Raw genomic sequence first — 23261 nt, 5'->3', positions numbered from 1 at the left:
ACTGTTGATGCTCAAATGTATACAACTCAGATCATCTCATAAAATTTTAAAGCAAGTGTCGGCAATTTGAAAGTGCAATTTAGAGATTTGTGATCAAACTAAACATTCAAGACTGCGTATTGTGACATTACAGTTGAGGAGGTAACGTATGCCCATCATATCCAAAGCAGGTAAACTTAATACCATGAGCAGGGGTTGTTATCCATCAAACCAAAATATCAAGTTGAGCTGGTGTGCCCCACCCAACATAGCAGCAGAAGTGGCAAGAGGGACCAAAACTTTAGCAGTTTACAATGTTCAAATACAAAATAAGATGTCATGATTACAAAAGTGAAAATTGTATAGAGCATATCGGCTGTGTATTGTGGAACTAAAACACATTGGAATCCATCCTGGTCACAACTCTGGATGTGCTAAAGGCCCTGTCACACCTTGACGTTTTAGCCAGAGTATGCCGACGTATGAAAAATTTGGCGAATACGCTGGCACACGTCGAATACGTTATGGGTAAGTTTTGTATATGCTAAGAGCACGCTGAAGCAAGCTGGCACATGTCGTAGTACGCCGAGCTCGTCGACAAATTTTAAGCATGCTCAAAAATTTTGACGTATGCCAACGTATGACTCACACGTTCCGCATACGCTGACCATAAGTTGGAGGCACGTTATGCGATCGTTGACACACGTCGACACACGTTACTTGTAAGTTAATCATAAGTCGAAACACGTCGAGGTAATGTTTAGCGTTCCCGAAACTTATTTATAACCTATGAGTAACGTATCTTCAACGCATATTGACGTATGTAGATGTATTTGACGTCTTCCGGATGACCACACACCTTACTGAATGTGTTTCTAACTTACAGCTACCGTATAATGGCGTATTGGCAGCGTTTAGGGGAATTGGTATATAAAAATGGGCTTCACAGGAGGAACCTGTCAGTGTTCCAGACTCTGTTTTTTTTTTTTGTTTTTTTTTTTTCTTCTTCGGCATGACGGTGTTGTTGACACTTCGATTTCTAGTGCGGTTATGATTTAAATCGTTGAGCGGCAGCCTATTAATAGGCTATGCCATGTGATCGTCGGCGATACGCTGCCGCGCTATGCATAAGTTAGACTATCGTTGGGCATAGGTTGTGAACGCCGACAACACGTGAAGCATTCGTTGGTACAGTTATCTATAAATTATCAAAATGTTCTGTGTACGTTACTAATACGTTATGCATATGTCCAACTCGTTATGAATACGCCAAAAACTGAAAAAAAAACTTCAATAGTTCAGCATACGCCAGCGTTTTACATACATTTTGATACGTTGCCATACGCTGGCTAAAACGTCAAGGTGTGACAGGGCCCTAACATCAGGCTAATGCTGCTCCCCCTCTCAGCAACGCTTGGAGCCCCAAATTTGCCGTTAATCGGGATAAGAATCACTCACCAAACATTCTCTTGATCAAGTTTACACTCTTAAAGGATTCGGCTCCGACAGTAGCAACTACTTGGATTCATCTAGGAAATAACATTGTAGTGCCAGAGTTTAAGGTCTGCAGAGTACACAATAAGGATGGATAAAGTGTGCACTTACCAAGTGCATTGGAAGTGGTATCATGTCATTACCCAAGAGCAAACATACAGCTTCAAAGGCATCTGCAAGGGGTATGACCGCTTTAATCATTAAGAAAGTTTTCACATTATATTCATGACCTAGCTTGTGTATAACTGCATTATGTCATTTTATTGTCTTCGAAAAGACAATACAGTACTGTAGATTATTGTCGTCGTCGTCATCGTCATCGTCGTAGTCATCATCATTGCCTCGGTCCCTCTTCAAGCGAAAAAAAAAACAGCGGAACTCAGATATCCAGCAGCGTCCTGCGGATTCTCCCAGAGATCTCGTGCAGAAGAGATGTTGAAGAGTTGTCTGTGTTCAAACAGGGAGTCATAATATGTGGTAGCAGCTTGTGGAGAGGATAGACAAAGGAGACATGTTGGGTTTAGTGTGGGTTGAAGCCCATGCTGATAACACTGGTCAACAATTTTTTACTTTCTGAATGTTGTCTAGATTTCTACAAGTGAATTAGGGTATTCTGGCACTGCTGAATCAGGAAATGGCATCCGTTTCTCCCCATCAGGTCAGGTTTTTGTGCTAAGTTGATTTGAAAAAAATCAGATCTTGTGACAAAATCAATTACATTTTTGTGGCATTATCAGCTGATTTTTGTCAACACATATCATCCTAAACATGTTTTTAAGAAAAAAAATGTTTTGCCATCAACATTTATTGATTACATGATAGAAACATCGATTACTGTCATCTGAATGGTGGGCATTGATAAAGGTAAGTACAAGTAAATTGCATGTTGCGTCACCACTGTTCAAACTTCAGGGCTTGAACTTCCGTTTCTTCGAACTCCTGGAATGTTCAGCGGCAGGGAGGTCTCTCTTCAGATTCCAACAGTAGTCAGCCATCATGACTGCGTCCCAGCGACCCTGATACCTGGTCTCCATCTCCTTCATGTCCTGATGGAATCTCTCCCCCTGCTCGTCACTCATTGAACCCAGGTTCTCAGGAAACCGGTTCATATGTGAAAATAGGTAGTGCATCTTGATGCTCATGTTGCAGCCCAGGTTTCTGAAAGCAGTCAGCATGTTGTTGACAAGTTCTGCATAGTTTCTGGCCTTATTGTTGCCAAGAAAGTTCTTCACTACCAAAACAAATGTCTTCCACGCTTCCAGTTCCACTTCGTTCATTGAGTTTTTGAACTCTGGATCTCTGATGAGCTGACGGATCTGAGAACCATCAAAGATGCCAGCTTTCAACTTCTCCATGGTCAATCCTGGAAAAGCCTGGCACAAGTAAGTGAAGCAGTCACCATCTTTGTCCAGAGCCTTGGTGAACTGCTTGATTAAGCCGAGCTTGATGTGCAGCGGTGGGAAGAGTATTCTGTCTCTGTCCACCAGAGGGTCGTTGATGACGTTCCTTTCTTTGCATGGCACCAATTCCTCCCACACAGGCCAGTCCTTCTTCGTGTAATGCTGAGCACGGTCCCTACTATCCCACATGCACAGAAAACATGGGTACTTGGTGAAGCCAGACTGTTGTCCCAACAAAAAGTTCACCATCTTCAGGTCAACACAAATAAACCACTTATGCTGATCATAACCAATTTTCTCCAGCACGTACTTCACCGCTTCATACTTCTCCTTCAGTGTAGTCGAGTGAGCGATGGGTACAGAGGCAAACTGGTTGCCGTTGTGTAGCAGAACACATTTCAGTGATCGCTTGCTGCTGTCAATGAACAGTCTCCAATCTTTGGGTTCGTACTGTGGCACTCCAAGCTTGAGCAGAAGCGCATGTCATAAATTGGTGCATGTAGGTATTGTACATTCTTCAGAGTTCGTTATTTCAAGAAATACAACTTTTTTGTATCACATTATTACAAAATCTGCCCCATTAACTTTAGTTTTGATCCACGAACTTTATGCTTTGCCTCACCAATTTTTGGAAGATTTTGAGGTTTTATGACTTCAAACTGATCCCTTTTCGACATAATCACCCAGAACTATCGTACCTGAATACTTCTTGTCATTAAAATAATTATTTCCAATCAAAACAATTATTTGACATGACATTTTACCCCCACCAACTTCTTCTAAAATGCTCCACACATGCGTACATGTGAACAAAAATGTAAAAAACGACATGTGGCCATATCTCAAAAACTTGACCTGATTGAACAAAACTAATGTGAGTTTTGGATTCAGCGCATCAGATTCGTCCTAAATCAGCTTAAAAAATGCAGACAACAAATTTGTTGTTGACCAGTGTAATGCATAAGGGAGAGGTGGTGTCGATTCTAGAATCCAACCAGATGGACTTTCATAATTTCATGACTAAGCGTTGTTTCAGAAGAGTGAATTTCAGGGGGAGGATGGTTGAGGATATTGTTTTTAGGGGACGATGTTCTCTGGACTGTGATGATAGTTGTGAAAGTGAATGTGTACGGAGGAGTTTTGTGGGGGAGGAGTTATAATATTAAAGATGTGAGAGTAATGATGAGCATTTGTACATTTCATATGTCGTTGGGGTGGAAGCTGAGTGGTCAGAGAGTGGCATCGGTGAAAATTTGCGAGCCACTTCTTATTGTTGGTATGCATGTTGGTGTTGAGGATTTTTTTTCAATGAGAAGATGGCAGAGTATGGTGTCCAAAACTTTATTCATGTATTTTGCCTTGATTACAGTTCTCATGCCTGGCGTTGCTTAACGGTTAGGGTAGCGGGCTTGGGATCCAAGGGTCCTGAATTGAAATCCCACTTGGCTGCTGATTAATATCAGGTGGGTTTAACTTGGCCTGTCATCCTTCTGAGGTCGGCAAAATGAGTGTCAGCTTGCTGGAATGATTGAGCCATTCGGGTATCTTGCGTCGGAGTGGAGACCCATCCAGGATTGTGCCAAATAACCCAATAGACTGCGTAGACAGCACCTACCCTCTGCAGAGTATGGTCCCAATGGATTTGGGATTGGAACAATTCTCAGAGGGGGTTGTTTTTTGTTGAAGAAGTCCAGAATGTATTGCGTTAAGTTTGAGAGATGAGTAGTTGCTATTGTCGATTAGCCCTCGGCAGTTCTGCTCAAAACAGGCCTGCGGCATGGACATTGCCGATCAATCTACAGGGAGCGACCCAGAGATCCCTCATATCTAGGATGTTGTGCTCTTGCCTTTGTGGAGCCAGGACTGTGCAGTGTTCCATAATATTGTGACGTTCACAGGACTTGAACAGTCCCGCCAACGTAGAATGAGCCAAAACGATGGAGGCGGTTTATTTTTTATAACCCAAAGATGGCGGTTTCAATTGCTCTCCAGCAAACAGGACGAGGAAGGTGGCACGAGTCACTTTTCACTGAGTTAATAATGTTTATTTCTCTAACCAGAACGATAATAAGACTCGGCAAGAGGAGGGATCCAGGGCGATTCGACGGGAGGTGGTGTGGGTTCGGGCGTGGGGAAAACACAAACAATTCCAATGGATATACAAATCTCAAACCATCTAAGGCGCCAGGTACACACACACACACACACACACACACACACACACACACACACACACACACACACACACACACACACACACACACACACACACACACACACACGTAGCTAGTCGTCAGGCTTGCCCGTCGTGTCGACGTAACAGTCACTGGATTGGTGCCGGACGAGCTGGAGTTGCGCTCGTCAGGGGCAGGAGACACGGTGGTGCCGAGGTTCCGTCAGCCCTTCCGCGCACAACCGCGGTTTCTGGCCTGTGAGCTCCAACCAGCCACCATGGTGCTGTTCCTGGTGGTGTCGACCTCCTGGTGTAGGCCCAAGTCCGCTCACAGCCGCCAGGGAGCCAGTTCTGGCACCAAGATGCGATCAGGAGAGGGAAGCAGGTCCGCCCGCCGTTCGGTCCCTACTCCGAGCCAGCAGAACTCGAGAGCCAACCGAGGTGAAGCAGGAGGCACAGCAAGGCCACGAGACACGACGAATCGAGGAACGAACCAGCGCAACGAGAGAGCGCGCTCAGAGACCAACAGCCTCGACCAGACGCTTTCTTTTTATCACTCCCCTTTCTTCTCCCGAACAGAACCTTTTTATACTCGAGTTCTCGTCACTTCCAATCGAGCCCTTTTATTGGCACTCTGCCATCGCCTTCTGCCAATTATGATCAAGGGGCGGAGCCATCCGCAGCACTGTCCTGTTATGTCATGGCAAGCCTACAGGGAATACTAAAAGGGGATACGCGTACACACTTACCCTAATCCGTCTCCCTATCTAATTACGTGATAATTATCATTTCCCCCTTAAAGAAATGGACATTTACTAGACAACTTATCACCACTGAATTTCTACTTATTTGATCGAGATCCTGGTACAACTCGAACAGCATGGCATACCTAATTAAACATCCTAATTACCCTTTGAATGCATACCCCTCCCCTCAGACGTAACAATATGTTATATTGTGTGTGGGCCGGCCTGGCAGAGGTTGCAGGTTTCGTCAAGTGTATGTTTATACTGCAAAAGCTGAGGGTGGTGTCCACAGTGGATGCATGAAAGATGAACACAATCAGATTTGGGGATCAATTTATGTGTGCTCCATGGGTGGGTGTTTAGTGCCCAGTATACTTGATTGGTTGTTGTGTATAATGGACGAAAGCCATGGTGATGGGGTTAGACTCTAGAGGAATAAAAGAGGAGATAATATTTAGGATGAGCCTTTCCAGTATTTAGCTTTGGGTGGAAAAGAGAATATGGACTGACATGATGCTGGGGTGTGCTACAGAGGATATATGGAGAAAAATGGAGGAAAAATTTCAGCTCTGCACTTTTATGCCTTTTTTCTCTACAACAGCTCGCTCATGGACGAACCAGGTTGCATTGACAGTGGGGTAAGCAGGGCAACAATTGGGCACAACCAGCAAGAAAAGCGAAACGACCAGGAAAGGAAAAGAGAAAGAGGAGGAGATGAAATACTGAAAACATCAATTAAAAGGGTTGGGTAACCCAGGCAAAAATAACATTCCTTTCCTGTAGTAATTCTCTGCAGACTACTGTTGTATATGAGAGTACTACTCTCATACTATATTTCTAACTGTAGCATTTTTGCCTGGGTATGAAGTGTTAATGGGAGTAATAAAGGTCAGGGGTCAGGATGGGGCATGCAATGAGGTGACTGTGCACTACCTGCTTGAAGCCCTGGAGGGAAAAGTGGGATAGAATGGCTCAGGCAGGTCAATCCATAAGATGGGAGAAGCGAGGAACAAAGGAGTTGAGGTGTGCGGTCAGGCTGAATTTTGGAAGTTGAACCAGGAGGAAGTTACTGGAAAAACGCATGCATCCTGGAGTTTCTGGGGAGTGTCGGGTCGAAGGACTCAAGAGACCACCGATCTGCCTGTGATGTGAACGCAACAGACTTTGTGCCTGGGCTCGCCATAGGAGATTCCAATAATGTTGAGAGCTTTATATTCCATGGATTCCAGGAGACACAGATGCAGAGATGCCAACTTTTGGAAATCAGAATTAGGGAGGATTTTCAACCGACACCAAATTATGTGCGCGAAGCGCACATCTCGAGCGCGGAGCGCTCGACCCTTGCGGCGGGGTCCATGGCCCACCTTAGGGCCCTGGAAGCTCTGGGGTTCTAGACGCTCTCTAGTGCCCTCTGAGCCCTATTTTGGAGCATTTAACATGTTAAGAATTCCCACTTTTTGAACAAAAAAAGGGGAAAATTGTGCACTTTTTAATGTTACATGTATGTTAATATTAGTAAGTTAGGGGACAATGAAAGATTAACAAAAAGCACAAAAGAAGCAATATTTTTCTTACCTTACTGGCTGGTACTACTGCTGCTTGCTTTTTCCATGGCAGCTTTGCTGAGTGACAGCTGTGTGGCTCTTTTAGCCCTTCTGATTATGTCTTTGCTGTATTCTCTCTGGTAGCAAGGGGTGCTATGAGGTAGTTTTTCAATTAAGAGAGCTTCCAGGGTTTTGACACTCAAATTGGGACGAAATTCAGTATGATTCTTCCGTACAAGACTGAGTGCCCGCTCACATGATGCGTTCGAATGAGGAATGACCAAGATTCCCTTCATCACTTTGCTCAAATTAGGATACTTCTTGGCACCAGTGCAGGGATCTGTAAGCTGTGAAATCCGATGCCACTGCTCATCCACTCTCACTGTCTCAGTAGCAATTGTAGCTATGGAGGCGTCTGCCTGGTAGTGAGCGAATTCACTCTCAAGACTGTCTATGTCACTATCACCGCCACTGAACAGACAGGGGAATTTCTTGATGAAAAACTCCACACAGTCAAACCCCACTTCTTGGTGTAGCTTAACATCCAGCACCTGAGCATGCTTGGCTAATTCATCATCTAGCAGCCAGGTTTTGAAGATGTAATTGCAGGCTTTCACATAATATGAGCGAACTGCACTGAAGAAACCTTGGATGTCTGACTCACTCAGAGTGAAGGTGGATTTCTTGAGACTCCTTTGTTCCCTTATATACAGTTTGGCATCGTTCCCAATCATGAGGTCCTCATCATTCTTCTGATGATTTCTGTCAGAGAAGGGTACATTTACCAGAGGAACCGATGACACCGATGGTTTCAAAAACCGTACGAAGATATCTTTCAGAAGACCATTCAATTCTCCGTGCAGGAGATGAATACAGGGTTCGTCTCTTTGGAGCAGAAGATTCCCCTTCTCAAAAAGCTTGTTAGCATATCGAAGGAAGAAACAATAGAGTTTTGTTTGTGGAGACAAGAACATCCTGTTGACACGTTTTTCTCTAGATTCCTGCACAGTGTTTGAGGAAGATGCGCTTTTAGTTATAGAACTCGTAGTACACTTAGCCGCAGGGCGATCACACTTGCGTTTACTGCCAGCAGAAGAGGTCAGACTCGTAGTACCAGATCCAATTTTACGTTTGAGGAGAGAGCTTGAGGTAGGTGCAGCCAAGGAAGAAGACCTCTGATTCGAAGGTTTTGCTGAGCTTCTATCAAGTGATTTGGCAAAAGCAGAACTTAACTTGGGTCCTTCTTTGCCTGTAGATGGGACTATCACAGTCTTTCTCGACTCTGAAGGGATCTGCTTTGTAGATGAACGTGATGAAGGGCCGGTGATGCTACCTGCTCTCAGCATTGGTTTTGGTGCTGTCCCTGCTGTCTTCTTCGCAGCAGATACTGCAGTGGTCGTGGTGAATGCTGCTCCACTAGTGCTTGATCCTGCAGTGCCAGTACTGGCAGTAGATACAGTGCCGTCCTTCTTGCTCGTTGTTAGAGTCTTGGCTACAGTTGGTTGCATTTTTCTTCGGACTTCTTCTTTGAAGAAGAGGCGAAGTGGCTCCCACTGTTCAATCAGCCTGTCTAGGCACTGACCAAGGGACAGCCACCTTGTTGCGACATGCTTCAGAATCTTGTGTGTCAGGGCATCACAGAGTTCTTGCAGTGCTTTCACTCCTTTGACGCGTTTACTACTTTTGTCCAAGTAGTAGTAAATATCGATGAGAAAGTCATCTAATTCAATGGGTAAGGCCTGAGCCGCCTTCTTGGCCGTATTGTGCATCATATGGCAAGGGCATCCCATGATGTAGCACTCTGGATTTTGTTTGTGGATATAAGCAGCGACTCCTTTGTGCTTGCCCACCATGACAGAGGCATTATCAGCACAAAAGGAAACACAATTTCCCCACGGAATTTTCCTGTCACTGAACTCATGATCAAGCAGTTTGAAAATGTTTTCTCCAGTGGAATCTTGTTTGCACGCAGGCAAACTTAGCAAACCTTGCTTCACAATCCCAGCACTGTTGTCATAGTACGAAATCAGGACAGGATATAGCTGGGCCTCACCACTGTCATTGCTACCGTCTGTAGCTAGGCTAAATGGAGCTAGTCTAGCAATATCGGCAATAGATGAAGCAGTAACATTTGACAACTCACCAATTACACTGGTCAACAACAAATTTGTTGTCTGCATTTTTTAAGCTGATTTAGGACGAATCTGATGCGCTGAATCCAAAACTCACATTAGTTTTGTTCAATCAGGTCAAGTTTTTGAGATATGGCCACATGTCGTTTTTTACATATTTGTTCACATGTACGCATGTGTGGAGCATTTTAGAAGAAGTTGGTGGGGGTAAAATGTCATGTCAAATAATTGTTTTGATTGGAAATAATTATTTTAATGACAAGAAGTATTCAGGTACGATAGTTCTAGGTGATTATGTCGAAAAGGGATCAGTTTGAAGTCATAAAACCTCAAAATCTTCCAAAAATTGGTGAGGCAAAGCATAAAGTTCGTGGATCAAAACTAAAGTTAATGGGGCAGATTTTGTAATAATGTGATACAAAAAAGTTGTATTTCTTGAAATAACGAACTCTGAAGAATGTACAATACCTACATGCGCCAATTTATGACATGCGCTTCTGCTCAAGCTTGGAGTGCCACAGTACGAACCCAAAGATTGGAGACTGTTCATTGACAGCAGCAAGCGATCACTGAAATGTGTTCTGCTGCACAACGGCAACCAGTTTGCCTCTGTACCCATCGCTCACTCGACTACACTGAAGGAGAAGTATGAAGCGGTGAAGTACGTGCTGGAGAAAATTGGTTATGATCAGCATAAGTGGTTTATTTGTGTTGACCTGTAGATGGTGAACTTTTTGTTGGGACAACAGTCTGGCTTCACCAAGTACCCATGTTTTCTGTGCATGTGGGATAGTAGGGACCGTGCTCAGCATTACACGAAGAAGGACTGGCCTGTGCGGGAGGAATTGGTGCCATGCAAAGAAAGGAACGTCATCAACGACCCTCTGGTGGACAGAGACAGAATACTCTTCCCACCGCTGCACATCAAGCTCGGCTTAATCAAGCAGTTCACCAAGGCTCTGGACAAAGATGGTGACTGCTTCACTTACTTGTGCCAGGCTTTTCCAGGATTGACCATGGAGAAGTTGAAAGCTGGCATCTTTGATGGTTCTCAGATCCGTCAGCTCATCAGAGATCCAGAGTTCAAAAACTCAATGAATGAAGTGGAACTGGAAGCGTGGAATACATTTGTTTTGGTAGTGAAGAACGTTCTTGGCAACAATAAGGCCAGAAACTACGCAGAACTTGTCAACAACATGCTGACTGCTTTCAGAAACCTGGACTGCAACATGAGCATCAAGATGCACTACCTATTTTCACATATGAACCGGTTTCCTGAGAACCTGGGTTCAATGAGTGACGAGCAGGGGGAGAGATTCCATCAGGACATGAAGGAGATGGAGACCAGGTATCAGGGTCGCTGGGACGCAGTCATGATGGCTGACTACTGTTGGAATCTGAAGAGAGACCTCCCTGCCGCTGAACATTCCAGGAGTTCGAAGAAACGGAAGTTCAAGCCCTGAAGTTTGAACAGTGGTGACGCAACATGCAATTTACTTGTACTTACCTTTATCAATGCCCACCATTCAGATGACAGTAATCGATGTTTCTATCATGTAATCAATAAATGTTGGCAAAACATTTTTTTTCTTAAAAACATGTTTAGGATGATATGTGTTGACAAAAATCAGCTGATAATGCCACAAAAATGTAATTGATTTTGTCACAAGATCTGATTTTTTTCAAATCAACTTAGCACAAAAACCTGACCTGATGGAGAGAAACGGATGCCATTTCCTGATTCAGCAGTGCCAGAATACCCTAATTCACTTGTAGAAATCTAGACAACATTCAGAAAGTAAAAAATTGTTGACCAGTGTTCTTTTTTTCTTCTTTGTTCTTGTTCTTTTTTTTTTTTTTTCTTTTTTTTTTTTTTTTTTTTTTCTTGCTTTTTGTTCTTGTTTTTTTTTTTTTTTTTTTTTTTTGTTCTTGCACATCTTGCACATCTTGCAAGTTTTTGTTCTTGCACATCCATACTTTGAAGCAACTTTTGAATCTGGAAACATCTTTTGAAATAGAGGTCCAGCATGATCTGAGACTGATATGGGCAAGTTATGTTCCACAATAAATCCACTAAAGAGAAGTTCCGCTCGGGTAACATCCTCTTCCTCGCTTGTCCCTTGTTTGGTGAAATAATTCAGAAGTGTACCGGTACTCGTGCTCGAAGATCTCTCCTTTGCAATGTCTGTGTGCCGTTTGCTTCCAACGTGCTTCCGAATATCATCACGACCTCCGTGCTCAACTGAAATATCAACGCCGCATACTGTACAATACGCATGATGAATTCCTCTTTCAGACTTTCGAATACACGGGTATTGGAGACTGTATTCGGTCTTGTACTTCTGAGACCATTTCTTGGTCTTCGTAAGCTTCTTTTCTGCCATTTCGTAATCAACATCGAGGGCTTGAAGCATCGGTAACTTCGAAGTCGATGTTCCACAGCTGCAGCGCGACTCGTAGAACTCTAGCGGCTGTTAAATTAAACACCGCACGGTGGTCGCGACCGCCAGGCTGGTACGGGGCCCAGCTGCATGCAGTGAGCGTATCGCATGCATATACACTGTGCATACATACCGCATGCACTGTATTGCACACATACCGCATGCACTAAATCTCAGTGCATGATCGCATAAGCGAGATCCAGACCCAATATTTCGCTGCTCCTCATTTGAATTTGCATTTTTTTACGTACAATTTGGTAGCAGCGAACGTTATGGAGTTACCACATGCTATACGTAGCAGACGATGCTTTTCATTCAATTCTCATACTAGTACATTCTGATTAGTGAACAGTGCAAAAATATCAAAATTTCGGGAGGATAAGGATAGTGATCGTAAGGGCGGGAGTTTGGGTGAATTTTCGGAAGCCTCCCGATGAAATCGGGAGGGTTGGCATTGCTGCAGATGTGATGCTGGGGTGCTTTCCGAGCAGTGACTCTCTGAGGAGAGCAGTAACCAGTACTCCACTCCATCAAAAGGTTTTGAAGACTGCAAATAGCTCTTATTTTCCAAGGAAAGAGTTGTATCAATGGAGGATGCCCAGTCTATAGCTGGTTTTGGAAGCCATCTTTGCTATGTGGTTGGCCCAGGAGAGGTCATAGCCAATTGTGAGACCTAGAAGTTCAAGTGACTGAACCTTTTCTAGTGGTTAACCTGAGAAATATATACTGCAAGTGGATTTGTTTGACAATTTTTCTGAAGCGACAGGGTGAGACAGTGAGATTTTTCAAGATTGAAGGATATGTTCCACAAATTAAGCCGGCGTCTAATTAATTCCAGATGAGCAGAGAACAATGGAAGTTGCAGTCTCCTGAGCAGTGGGATTTGGTTTAATACAATGTAGTCTTGTCTGAAAAAAGAAGAGGGTTTTACAGAGCATCAGAGGTCATTTGTATAGATGAGGAATGAGACTGGGCCAAAAACATTGCTCTGGAGAACTCCAGCCTCCGCTCCAGTCAGAAATCTGGGAATGAAGGCGGCCTTGAATGTCATAGGCAGAGAGCTTGGTGAGCAAAGCAGAATGCCAGACTGTGTCAAACACCCAATATATGTCCAAGGATATGGTCCTACCTCTTGATTGAGACTGCAGGCTTCCAATCATTGCCAAGAGAAGAGGAGCACCATGTCCAAAGTTTTGACTGGGACAGAATCCAAATTGGTCAGAGATGAGGCTGTTTGGCTAAGAAATGGTCCAAGACCTCTTAACGCCAGAACTAATCTCCGTGTCTCCATTAGCAGGGTAGTATGCTCAATGCAAGTATCATTAAGGTACCTAACACATGGCCTACAAAACTTGTATGAACAACTGAAGGACAACAGATCAGTATATATGCCAAATGAGACCAAAGATTACTCTATTATGGCCACACAAAAACAGACAAAAATCACTCAAAGAAAAAAATATATATCGTTGGAGAGTGACAGCGGGAAAACCAACAAACAGTGAAATCACATCTTGGCATCGAAATCTACAACCATACGTTTTTGTGAGTCACACATCTTGATGGATATCATCAAAAAAAACAACAATAAGGAACTTGCTTGCATGTGAAAATCATGAGTGATAGATAATGGCTGTTTGTGCAATGAGATGTTTTGGTAGACAGATCCAACATGGCAGGAAGATTAAAAAACAAAAACAAACTCAACTAGAGAGTTAATAGAACACCTTACCCCACACAGTCTTCAAAAAAAAGATCATGGGAAGGGTTTTTTTTTTTAAACGCTTGCCTTGCATTTCCAAGCACGATCTATATTTCCGACAGGCCGCAATTTTGTCTAAATCTCGATATTACCAAATGCTAAGATCGTGAGCGGCACATTTGATTGGTCGAGATGGCATAATATTTTGTCCAAGTACTGCTAAACTGGAGGTTTTTGGAAGCGACAACAAGGTGGTTTGTGTTCTCGTGTTGAAGTATAAATATGAATTGAAATAAAATAAAGGTTTTAATGGCTGTAAAAATAATAATAATCATTGAAAAAAAATTACAGCGGTATATCCCCATTAATGCACCACCTTTTACACTACCTTATTTAACATGTTAAGTTAGTTCTTCATGCCTATTGTTTGCATCCTTCATAACATCCCTAAAAAGGGTAAGGTGACAGTTTAGAATTATTTTCCATTTTGTTTGACTGCCAGACAGACAAACAAACAAACAATTATCTTACCCCTCTTTGCACATGCTTGCTCTGGATGAAATTTCATACAACGTGCCACATTCAGAGCCAATGTACCTCTAAACTGCAGGTTTGTGTACCGGTTTATGTTCTGATTTATGCTCTCGTGTTTAAAATATAACATTCAATTGAAATCAAGTAATTCCGCGATCATAGACGGACGTCTGTAGACAGAACGATAGACAGACAAAGTGAACCAAATGCTTAACCAAAGCCTTTTGCTTCACACATGTGGGGTAATTACAGAGAAGTTCATGTGATGGTGGTGTTCTTGAGACAAACTTTGCAATGATTCAATATCGATGTTGTGGTGCTAATCATAAAACAAGGATCTTTTGGCATGACTCGTCAACAAGAGAGAGGCAGAGCACGGGCCTGCGAGTGGATGCTTGTGGAGATGAAGATCAATATTGAAACATGTCCTCACACATCATTATCCCCACGCTTTTTTCAAAAAACGGGGATATTGTAATAGGCTCCACCTGTCCATCCATCTGTCCCACTATCTCCTCTGAAACGGTTGTGTAGAAATTCACCAAACTTGGTTGTTATGATCACCACACAGAAAAAAGGTGCGAGAGCAGTATCATTTTTAGCACTGTCCTCTGTGGCCCTGGGGCCAAAAAGTCAAATACAGTTCCAACTAGAGGGGGAGCACTCGGTAGAGTGCAAAACCTCCGCCGTCAATACTGCTGGGTCACTTAAGTGAACCTGATATCCGATTCATTGTAGGTCAAAACGGATCAGACTCTACTGAACCACGATTGAATTAAACTAAACTAGATCGATGCGCATGTAGAAATGCCCAAAAAATAAAATCGAAATATTTTTGGAAGAAAAGTTGCAAAATTTCTGTTTTTTTTTTTTCCTCCAACAAATTTTTTTGGGGGTTAGAAATCACTTCAAACATGTAGAAATGCAAAAAAAAAAAAAAAAAAAATTTTTTCAAAATGCCCACCATAGCGGCCATATTAGACTTTAGACCAGGTCCAAAATCTAATGGCATGATCCTTGGACCATACCCAATCCCCCCACCAAGTTTCGTCAAAATCCGTCCAGGAGTTTTTCCATAATACTGTTCACAAACAAACAAACAAACAAACAAATAAAAAACCAATATCACCCCCAGGGTGACCAGTATCTTGCCAAAATGTGAACATGAGTGATTTATTTATTCGATTAAAGTTACTCAAAAAATAAGGGTTTCGTCGACCTTGATGCTTGACCTTTTTGTGACCTTGACCTTTATATTTTCGTACGGTTAATGATATCTCTCCAGGACCGTTGTACATGAAATAGAGAGATTTTGATGAGAACTGAGGAAATAAAATTTTCATGAAAAATACGTTTTTTTCGTCATGACGTCATCAAATGACGTCATCGCGTCAAACTTTTGACAGATCTGGAAAGCACTTATCAAGCGCTTTCATATGAGGTATTACTCGATATGGTATCTAAGATTTCAAAATTTGACCTTGGGGTCAAAAACTTTCGACCTCCAGCGCAAACCATGAAGGTCAAGGCCGATCGCCACCAAAAATTAATCAGCTGAGCGCCAGACCATGAACTATATTCCCATGAAGTTTGAAGACGATCCGATCAAAATTACTCAAAAAATAAGGGTTTCGTCGACTCCCCTGATTTGCGACAAAGTGACTTTGACCTTTACCTTGAAAATTTTATGTGCTGAAAGGGACCTCTATAGGACTCTGATATGCGAAGTTACAAAAATTTCCATTGACAACTGTGCTCTGCAGAGTGATCGATACGTGATAACAGACAAAAAAAAAAAAACCATACAAGCTGACTAACATATCTTGCAAAAACTTCGTTTTGGCAAGATAACAGACGGGTGAAAACAGTAACCTCCGTCCATCTTCGATGGCGGAGGGAGGTTAATAAATGAATTAGGCACATTTTAGAAAAAAAAAAATTATGAAACTGTATATGCAATCAACATCAGGGGATGCTTGGATTTGACCCCAGCTTCATCATGCTCAAGGGGGTTGGGACTGAGGGTCTCAAGGGTCAAAACAGATGGTTTTTTTTTTTAACTCAAAATTTGACATTGGGTCATTGATCCTGGTGGAACTTTTTGCCATCTTTCAACTTCTCTTTCGGTCGGGAGCATGGGGATCTGCGAAGGCGCGCCATCGACTTCACTCGAGTTAGTACATAGTCATAATTTCCGAGCAGAAAAAAAAAAAAGACAGCCAATTAATGGGTTTCAATAAGTCATCATAATTTGGTATAACCCACCTTGGATTGACCTTTTTGGTATTTCCATATATACACTTAACTCATGATACAGGGAACCCAGGTTCAAAATCACATATTCTGTTTATCTGTCCATCATCTATCAACATCTTCTACTTCTTCTTCTTCTTCTTCTTCTTTCGGCTGCTCCCATTAGGGGTCGCCACAACGGATCATTCGTATGATCCGCATAGTGATTTGGCTTAGTTTTTACACCGGATGCCGTTCCTGATGCAACCCTGGTCGCCTCTTACAACACAGGGATATGGTACACCTATTCTAACCGGGGCATACACCGGGCCCAGTACACTGGTACTCACTTCGCCGACCTCGAAAGGATGACAGGCTGAGTCAACCTCCTGGTGTGTATTAATTCAAGTGGCCAACGGGGCTTGAACTCAGGACCTTTTGGATCCCAAACCGTTACCCTAACCACTACGCCAACACCAGGCTTATCATCTATCAACATGTTTCAGCTTAATGTTAGGGTACAGGAATAACTCCTAATGTTCATGAGAAAGTGATGTGTGTACAATCTCTTCGAGGAACCTTAGACACTGCAGAACAACAAAAAAACATGCTACATATCAGAACTTTAAATAAATGTAATGAATAAACATGTGTCACCATTGTGCCAGCAAAATTATTTTGAAGAAAATGCACACGTTTTACCATGTCATTATGCGGTGCAGTCTCTTTCTTGAGAGGAGGCCCAAAATTCGTCTGGTGAACTGCCAGGTAGATATAGAAAGCTTGGTTAGCAAGGATTAACATGCATCACAAGAAGGGTTATCAAATACAACTTCCATAACACACACACACACACACACACACACACACACACACACACACACACACACACACACACACACACACACACACACACACACACACACACACACACACGGAGCTTGCGAAAAAATTCTGACTCAACCCGGGTCTCAAACCCAAAGATCTCATCGCTTATGCGGCGACAACCCGCTGAGCCATTGATTGTTCGGGATATCTTCAGAAATTTCTCACACAAACATTGCAAGCTACACAATGGCCAACGACATACGTACGTACCTGCAAGAGTGTGTGTGTGTGTGTGTGTGTGTGTGTGTGTGTGTGTGTGTGTGTGTGTGTGTGTGTGTGTGTGTGTGTGTGTGTGTGCGTGCGTGCGTGCGTGCGTGCGTGTGTGTGTGTGTGTGTGTGTGTGTGTGTGTGTGTGTGTGTGTGTGTATGTGTTGGAGAGAAACCTCATAGAAATTAAATAAACAGGAATAAATTCCCGCACGGGACAAGTGTGAAAAATATTTGACCGAGGACTCAAACCCAAGTACATCACTTACGTGGTAACAAGCCCACTGAGCTATTGAGTCGTAGGTACATCCTCAGAGATTTCGAACACTGCAAGCTTTATAATGGCAGACATCTCACGTGCCTGTTCGGCAGAACCTGTGTGTGTGCGGGCAGGTGTCCCCCCCCAAAAAAAAAATATATATATATTGTCGCGAATTCGCGCCCGCCGGCGTGCGATCGGCCACTTGACTCGAATCGCGGCACGTCGTCCACCGGACGGACAATTCTGTCGTGACCCTCTCGGACTAACGCTGGGAGCTAGTCACGGGTGGGCCTTTCGGCCTCACCACGATCGTGCCAATCGGCCACCCGCGTGGGATAGGGTTGTTCGCCAAACTCGACCTACCTAATTACCCACGCGGATGGTAAACCAGGCGATCGCACCTCGCCGCAGGTCGACTCCGGACACGGGCCGCTTAAGCGGTCTGTTCCGTGCTATCGGGATAACCGAGCGGTGTTATCGTCAGCCTCGACGGTTCCGATTAATTATCGGGCACATTAAGCCCACGACGAACCCGTTACGTGAAGGAAGATGGAGATTCAACAAAGGGAAGGACGCAGCGAAACGGGGAACAAGTTCACACAAGCACTTTATTCACACAGACACAGAGCACATATATACAGCCAAACAGAATCAGAAATGCACATATATCAATTTAAAACAACAACAACAACAACAACGCAGAGCTACGACCGAATACGCGAGCACACGGCAACACTTAAAACAATACTACTTGACGGACGGCGCCACCCACAGACATTTACACCAAACCCCAAAAGAAAATGGAAGTGCGACTTCCCTGATCGCGTCGAGTCCTCCTTTTGCGACCGCAACTCCGAGCCCTCCGGCGTGGTCCGCGAGCTCGTGCCGCGTGTCGCTCGTGTGGTCCGCTCGACGGTACGGACGGGGTTTTGGGGAAATGGACGGGGTTTGTTCGGCGCTGTTTTCCGCGCTCGCGCACGGATCAAAGAAGCAAGGCAGGAACAACAAGCTCGCGACTCGAACCAGAAGACGAGCATGAACCAGAAGACCAACCCTCGACCAACCACTCTCGACCAACAACTCTCGACCAATCACCCCTCGAGGTCCGTCCTGTCCGCCTTTTGTAGTGCGGGGCTCCACCCTTCACTCCGCCCCGTTTTCGGCCTCGCCTCCCTTCGAGCTTCTTGGAGAAGCCTCTCGAAGGGGGGCTTGACCTCTCGCTCCCCCTCCACCCCGCGCGGGGGCCGGGGCCATCAGTCTTGGCTCAGAGCCAGGGAATTATTCCCCCAAAAACAGACCCCTCCACTACATGACCTTTGACCCCTGCATCGCCCCTCCTCCACACCGAGCGCGGAGAATTTCGACGGGAGAAACAGGCAGGAAAACCCCTGAGCATAGTTGTTGGTTTTTGTTTGTTCCCGGAGATCGTAACCGCACAGGACCTACTGAATGGTGAGTGGCGAAGATGTGGTAGCGTAGATGGTGGAGGTGGCGTGGTTGTAGTGTGGTTGGCGCTGTGGTGGGAATGGCGTGGTTGTTGAGATGCTGTTTGTTTGAAATAAAAGATAGAACAGAAAAAATGGCTAACTCAAAGCGTTGCAGCCCGGATGGATCACATACATTCCCTCTATACAACGGGTTTGGGCTAACTACACATGTACTTACAGAGATATCTCACCTACGGGACGTGAATGGTGGTTTGCGAATTTCCACAGCCGTAGCAATATATATATATATATATATATATATATATATATATATATATATATACGTATATACATATATATATATATATATATATATATATATATATATATATATATATACGTATATATATATATATATATATATATATATATATATATATATATATATATATATATATATATATACATATATACATATATATATATATATATACACATACATATATATATATATATATACATATATATATATACACATACACACACATATATATGTTGTTACGGTTGTGGAAATTCACAGAACACCATTCAGGCTTCCCAGAGATCAGTTATGTTGATAAGTGTGTTCAGATTAGATTTCCCCACCGACGTCTAAAGGGATTTTATTCGTGTAACCGGGCTGTGATCTTTGAGTCAGCCATTATTCTTTTGCTATTTTTATTTTGGAACAACCACATCTGAACAACCACAACCACTACTTCAACAACCACAACCACTACTTCAACAACCACAACCGCATCTCAACAACCACACCATCCCCACCACAGCGCCAACCACGACATGTCCTCAACAAAATCTCCACAAACAAACAACATCGCCTCACTTTCATCTCCACAAACGCCGCCATCTTTTCGCCAGCTACGGCGGATCCCAACGAGCGGTGTCTCGGCGACAGACGCGGGGACTCCCTCGTTGGGACGGGAGCCGATGATTTCCATAACGTCCGCGTGTTGGAGATGATCTCTGCCACATCCGCTCTCTCTGAATTTCGTGACGAGATCGGATCAAAATACCAAAAGGGGTGGAGCCAGCGGGGGGTGACAGGTCGAAGATAGGGGATAAAACTCACCTCCCATGGAACCCATAAAAAGGCACGCTGGAACGCCAAGCGAGTGAGTAGTTTTGCCTGGGGTTTTGCCTGGAGTTTTGCCTGGAGTCGGTCTGGGTTCGCCTAGCAGTCTGTCAAGGTTCGAGTCCAGTGGAGGGCAGTCGGGGTCATCGGAGCGCAGCGAAGCCCGGAACGCAGCCAAGCCGGCAGTACGGCGCCGAACCGTGGGTCAGTGGACACAGCCGAAGAGAAGTCGCCAGCCGGCCCCGAGACGGTCCGAACAACGCTGAGTAGCGGGCGGGTTTTTAAAAGAGCATCAACTCGTAAAAGAGAGCAAGGCCCGTCCATTCCTCCGAGGCGTCGTTGGCTAGGCCGATCCACCAGGCCGCACGGCGGGACCTGGAACAACCGAGCTGCCGTGTTTACGGCGAAATGTCGAGGGTCCCCCAGCGAGTCACCACGAGGGTGGCAGGTAACCAGCACGGCCTCTCGGAGCTCTTGCGGTCTCCACAGCTCGGCGAACATTAAAGGCCTACGGGTCCAGTTCTGCCCTTTTCTTTCCTGGGGTTTTCTTTGTATGAAAGTTGTGGTGCCGTGTCCATAAGTAGAACTGTTAAGTGATTGTGTACATAATAAATAGACAAACGGCTGTAGGTCTTTGTTTACTCGTGTCCTGTCCCTTACCCCCATTGCATTCATTGCTTCGTTGACTGCATACGTGTTATAAATAAATGTCCTTGTTTGAATGTCACCTGCTCATTGCGTCTTCTTCCTGCATTGAACTGCCATACCTGCGTTCGGAATAATAGCTGGCTTTTAAATAGCCGATAAAATAATCGGGTCCAACGGGGCCTCGCGATAATACACCGCTCGGCAAATTGCAAACGGAGCGAGCTGCTTTCGCGGCTCGTTTCCAACCAGGTCCCGGTGAGGTGTAAATGCCCGGCATTTCTGTCTGCGCGCATACTTAGGTAAATCAACAATTCGGCGATCGGACCCTGTCGCGCGCGGACAGAAGAGTTGGCTGATTTACGGTGTCATTAAAAACACACCCGTAGCTGGATTTCGGCGTTGATCCGAAAGCTGCGACTAGGATTGCCCGTCCGGTGGGCGCGTGGCCGCGATTAGTTAAAAGCGGTCACCCGCACACCGAACGGGTGGAAACCACAACACTGTTGTCAGGTTGTGGGATACAAATCCATCCCCCTCCAAACGAAATTAACGGGAACCGGATCAAGGGTGTGCGAGGCGACCCTCCGGTTCCATCAAATTACGAGCTTTTAAATTATTTCCAATACGCAAAATGGCAGCTCAAGGCGAGCGGGCGCAGGGTGGATTAAATATAGATTTGGAAATGGTAGAATCTATGGTCCAGGATGCCATTGCCATGCGGTTTGAACCCGTACCAGAAGGTTGGGAATTGCGGCAATGCAATGTATCTGGTTTCCTTTTTATTACAACCCCACCACTAATTGTAGTCAGTGGGAGCGGCCTGACAATGAACTTTTCCGGCAAACAAACTCGGAGTCGCAAGATGGTGGCGCGGCCGCACCTTAGCGCGGCACGAGGCGTGAACGGGTTACTATTAATAGCGTAACGAGCCACACGGAACGGCGGGGGAAGCGCTCCCGCCCACCGGTTCAAACCACGGGGGCATGGCAGGCGAGGCAGGGCAACGACGCGTACATTGGCGAACTTCAGACACAATTGTCGGATGCCTTGGAGCAGTGGAGGTGTGGTGATAACTGTATAGAGGAATTGCAAATTGAATTGCCGATGCAGAGGAACGAATTCGGGGGCTGGAAAAGGACTTGGCCAACACAGACTGGGTTCATGAGGATTATGTGCACACAGAATCACAACGATTGGCCAATGCACAGGAACAAATTGAGGAGCTGGAAGAGGACTGAGCCAACACAGTCGAGGGACTACGTGGAGAAAAGAATAACGTAGAGTGGCTTACCATTGTGTTGGAACAGGAGAAGAGCGAACGGAATAAAATAAAAGAGGAGGAGCAAATTAGTAATTCTCGGGATAGGAAGAACTTGGAGGAAGAATGGGAAAAAAAAATATGTGAAGAAAAGAATAAAGTAGAGTGGTTTACCCGAAGGTTGGAACATGAGAAGAGCGAACTTAACAAAAGAATAGAGGAGAAGCAAATTAGTAATTCTCGGGATAGGAAGAGCTTGGAGGAAGAATGGAAAGAAAAGCTAGAAAAGGAAAAATGTGAACACGATCGGGAATTGGAACTACTGAAGGAAGAGGTAAGATCAGGCAATCAGATAAGGGAGAGCCTGGAACAGGAGATAAAAAGAGGAGAGAAATATCTGGAGCAAAGGAAGGAAGAATTGTTGGAGAAGTCAAGACAGTTCGAAGAACTACAGGGAGAAATGAGGGAAGTAGAATGGAGTACCCATGAGTTGGAACATGAGAAGAGCGAACTGAACGAAAGAATAGAGGAAGAGTGAATTAGTAACTCCCGGGATAGAGAGAACTTGGAAGAAGTATGGAAAACAAAGCTGGAAGAGGAAAAATGGAAACACAATTTGGAATTGGAACTACTGAAGGAAGAGGTAAGATCAGGCAATCAGATAAGGGAGAGCCTGGAACAGGAGATAGAAAGAGGAGAGAAATCTCTGGAGCAAAGGAAGGAAGAATTGTTGGAAAAGTCAAGACAGTTCAAAGAACTTCAGGGAGAAATGAGGAAAGTAGAAGGGAGTACCTATGAGTTGGTACAAGAGAAGAGCAAACTGAACAAAAAAATTAAGGAGATGAGCAAGAAAATGGATGAAATGAGGAAGGAAGAATGTGAAAGAGGTGTGGAGATGAGAAAGGAATTAGAAAAAAAAAGCTTCTGAGTTACTGAAATGCCAAAACAAAGAGACGGGATTACAAAACGAGCTGAGGATGTTCAGAGAGGAAAGAAAGAGAATGAGAATGAAATTTTAAGGAACCACACTGTGCAGATCGAACAGTTAGAAGCAGAAGCAAG

General features: G+C 44.3%; 1 protein-coding gene across 6 annotated transcripts in view; it reads right to left on the bottom strand.

Annotated features, from left to right (window-relative positions):
* LOC147014406 (mitogen-activated protein kinase kinase kinase kinase 3-like) overlaps positions 1-23261 on the bottom strand; it is a 187297-nt gene that overhangs the window by 66501 nt on the left and 97535 nt on the right. For all 6 annotated transcript variants that reach the window (XM_085852329.1, XM_085852325.1, XM_085852326.1 and 3 more), the window contains one exon: positions 17080-17138. In XM_085852329.1, the coding sequence (XP_085708455.1) occupies positions 17080-17138 (59 nt within the window). The remainder of the gene's footprint in view (positions 1-17079; positions 17139-23261) is intronic.

The sequence above is a fragment of the Eptatretus burgeri genome, chromosome 13 (genome assembly GCF_056783735.1).
Source record: "Eptatretus burgeri isolate ZD-2024b chromosome 13, Ebu_testis_v1, whole genome shotgun sequence".
Taxonomy (NCBI): domain Eukaryota; kingdom Metazoa; phylum Chordata; class Myxini; order Myxiniformes; family Myxinidae; genus Eptatretus; species Eptatretus burgeri.
The sequence above is the reverse complement of the archived record's forward strand: the minus strand, read 5'-3'. Positions and strand labels throughout refer to the sequence as shown.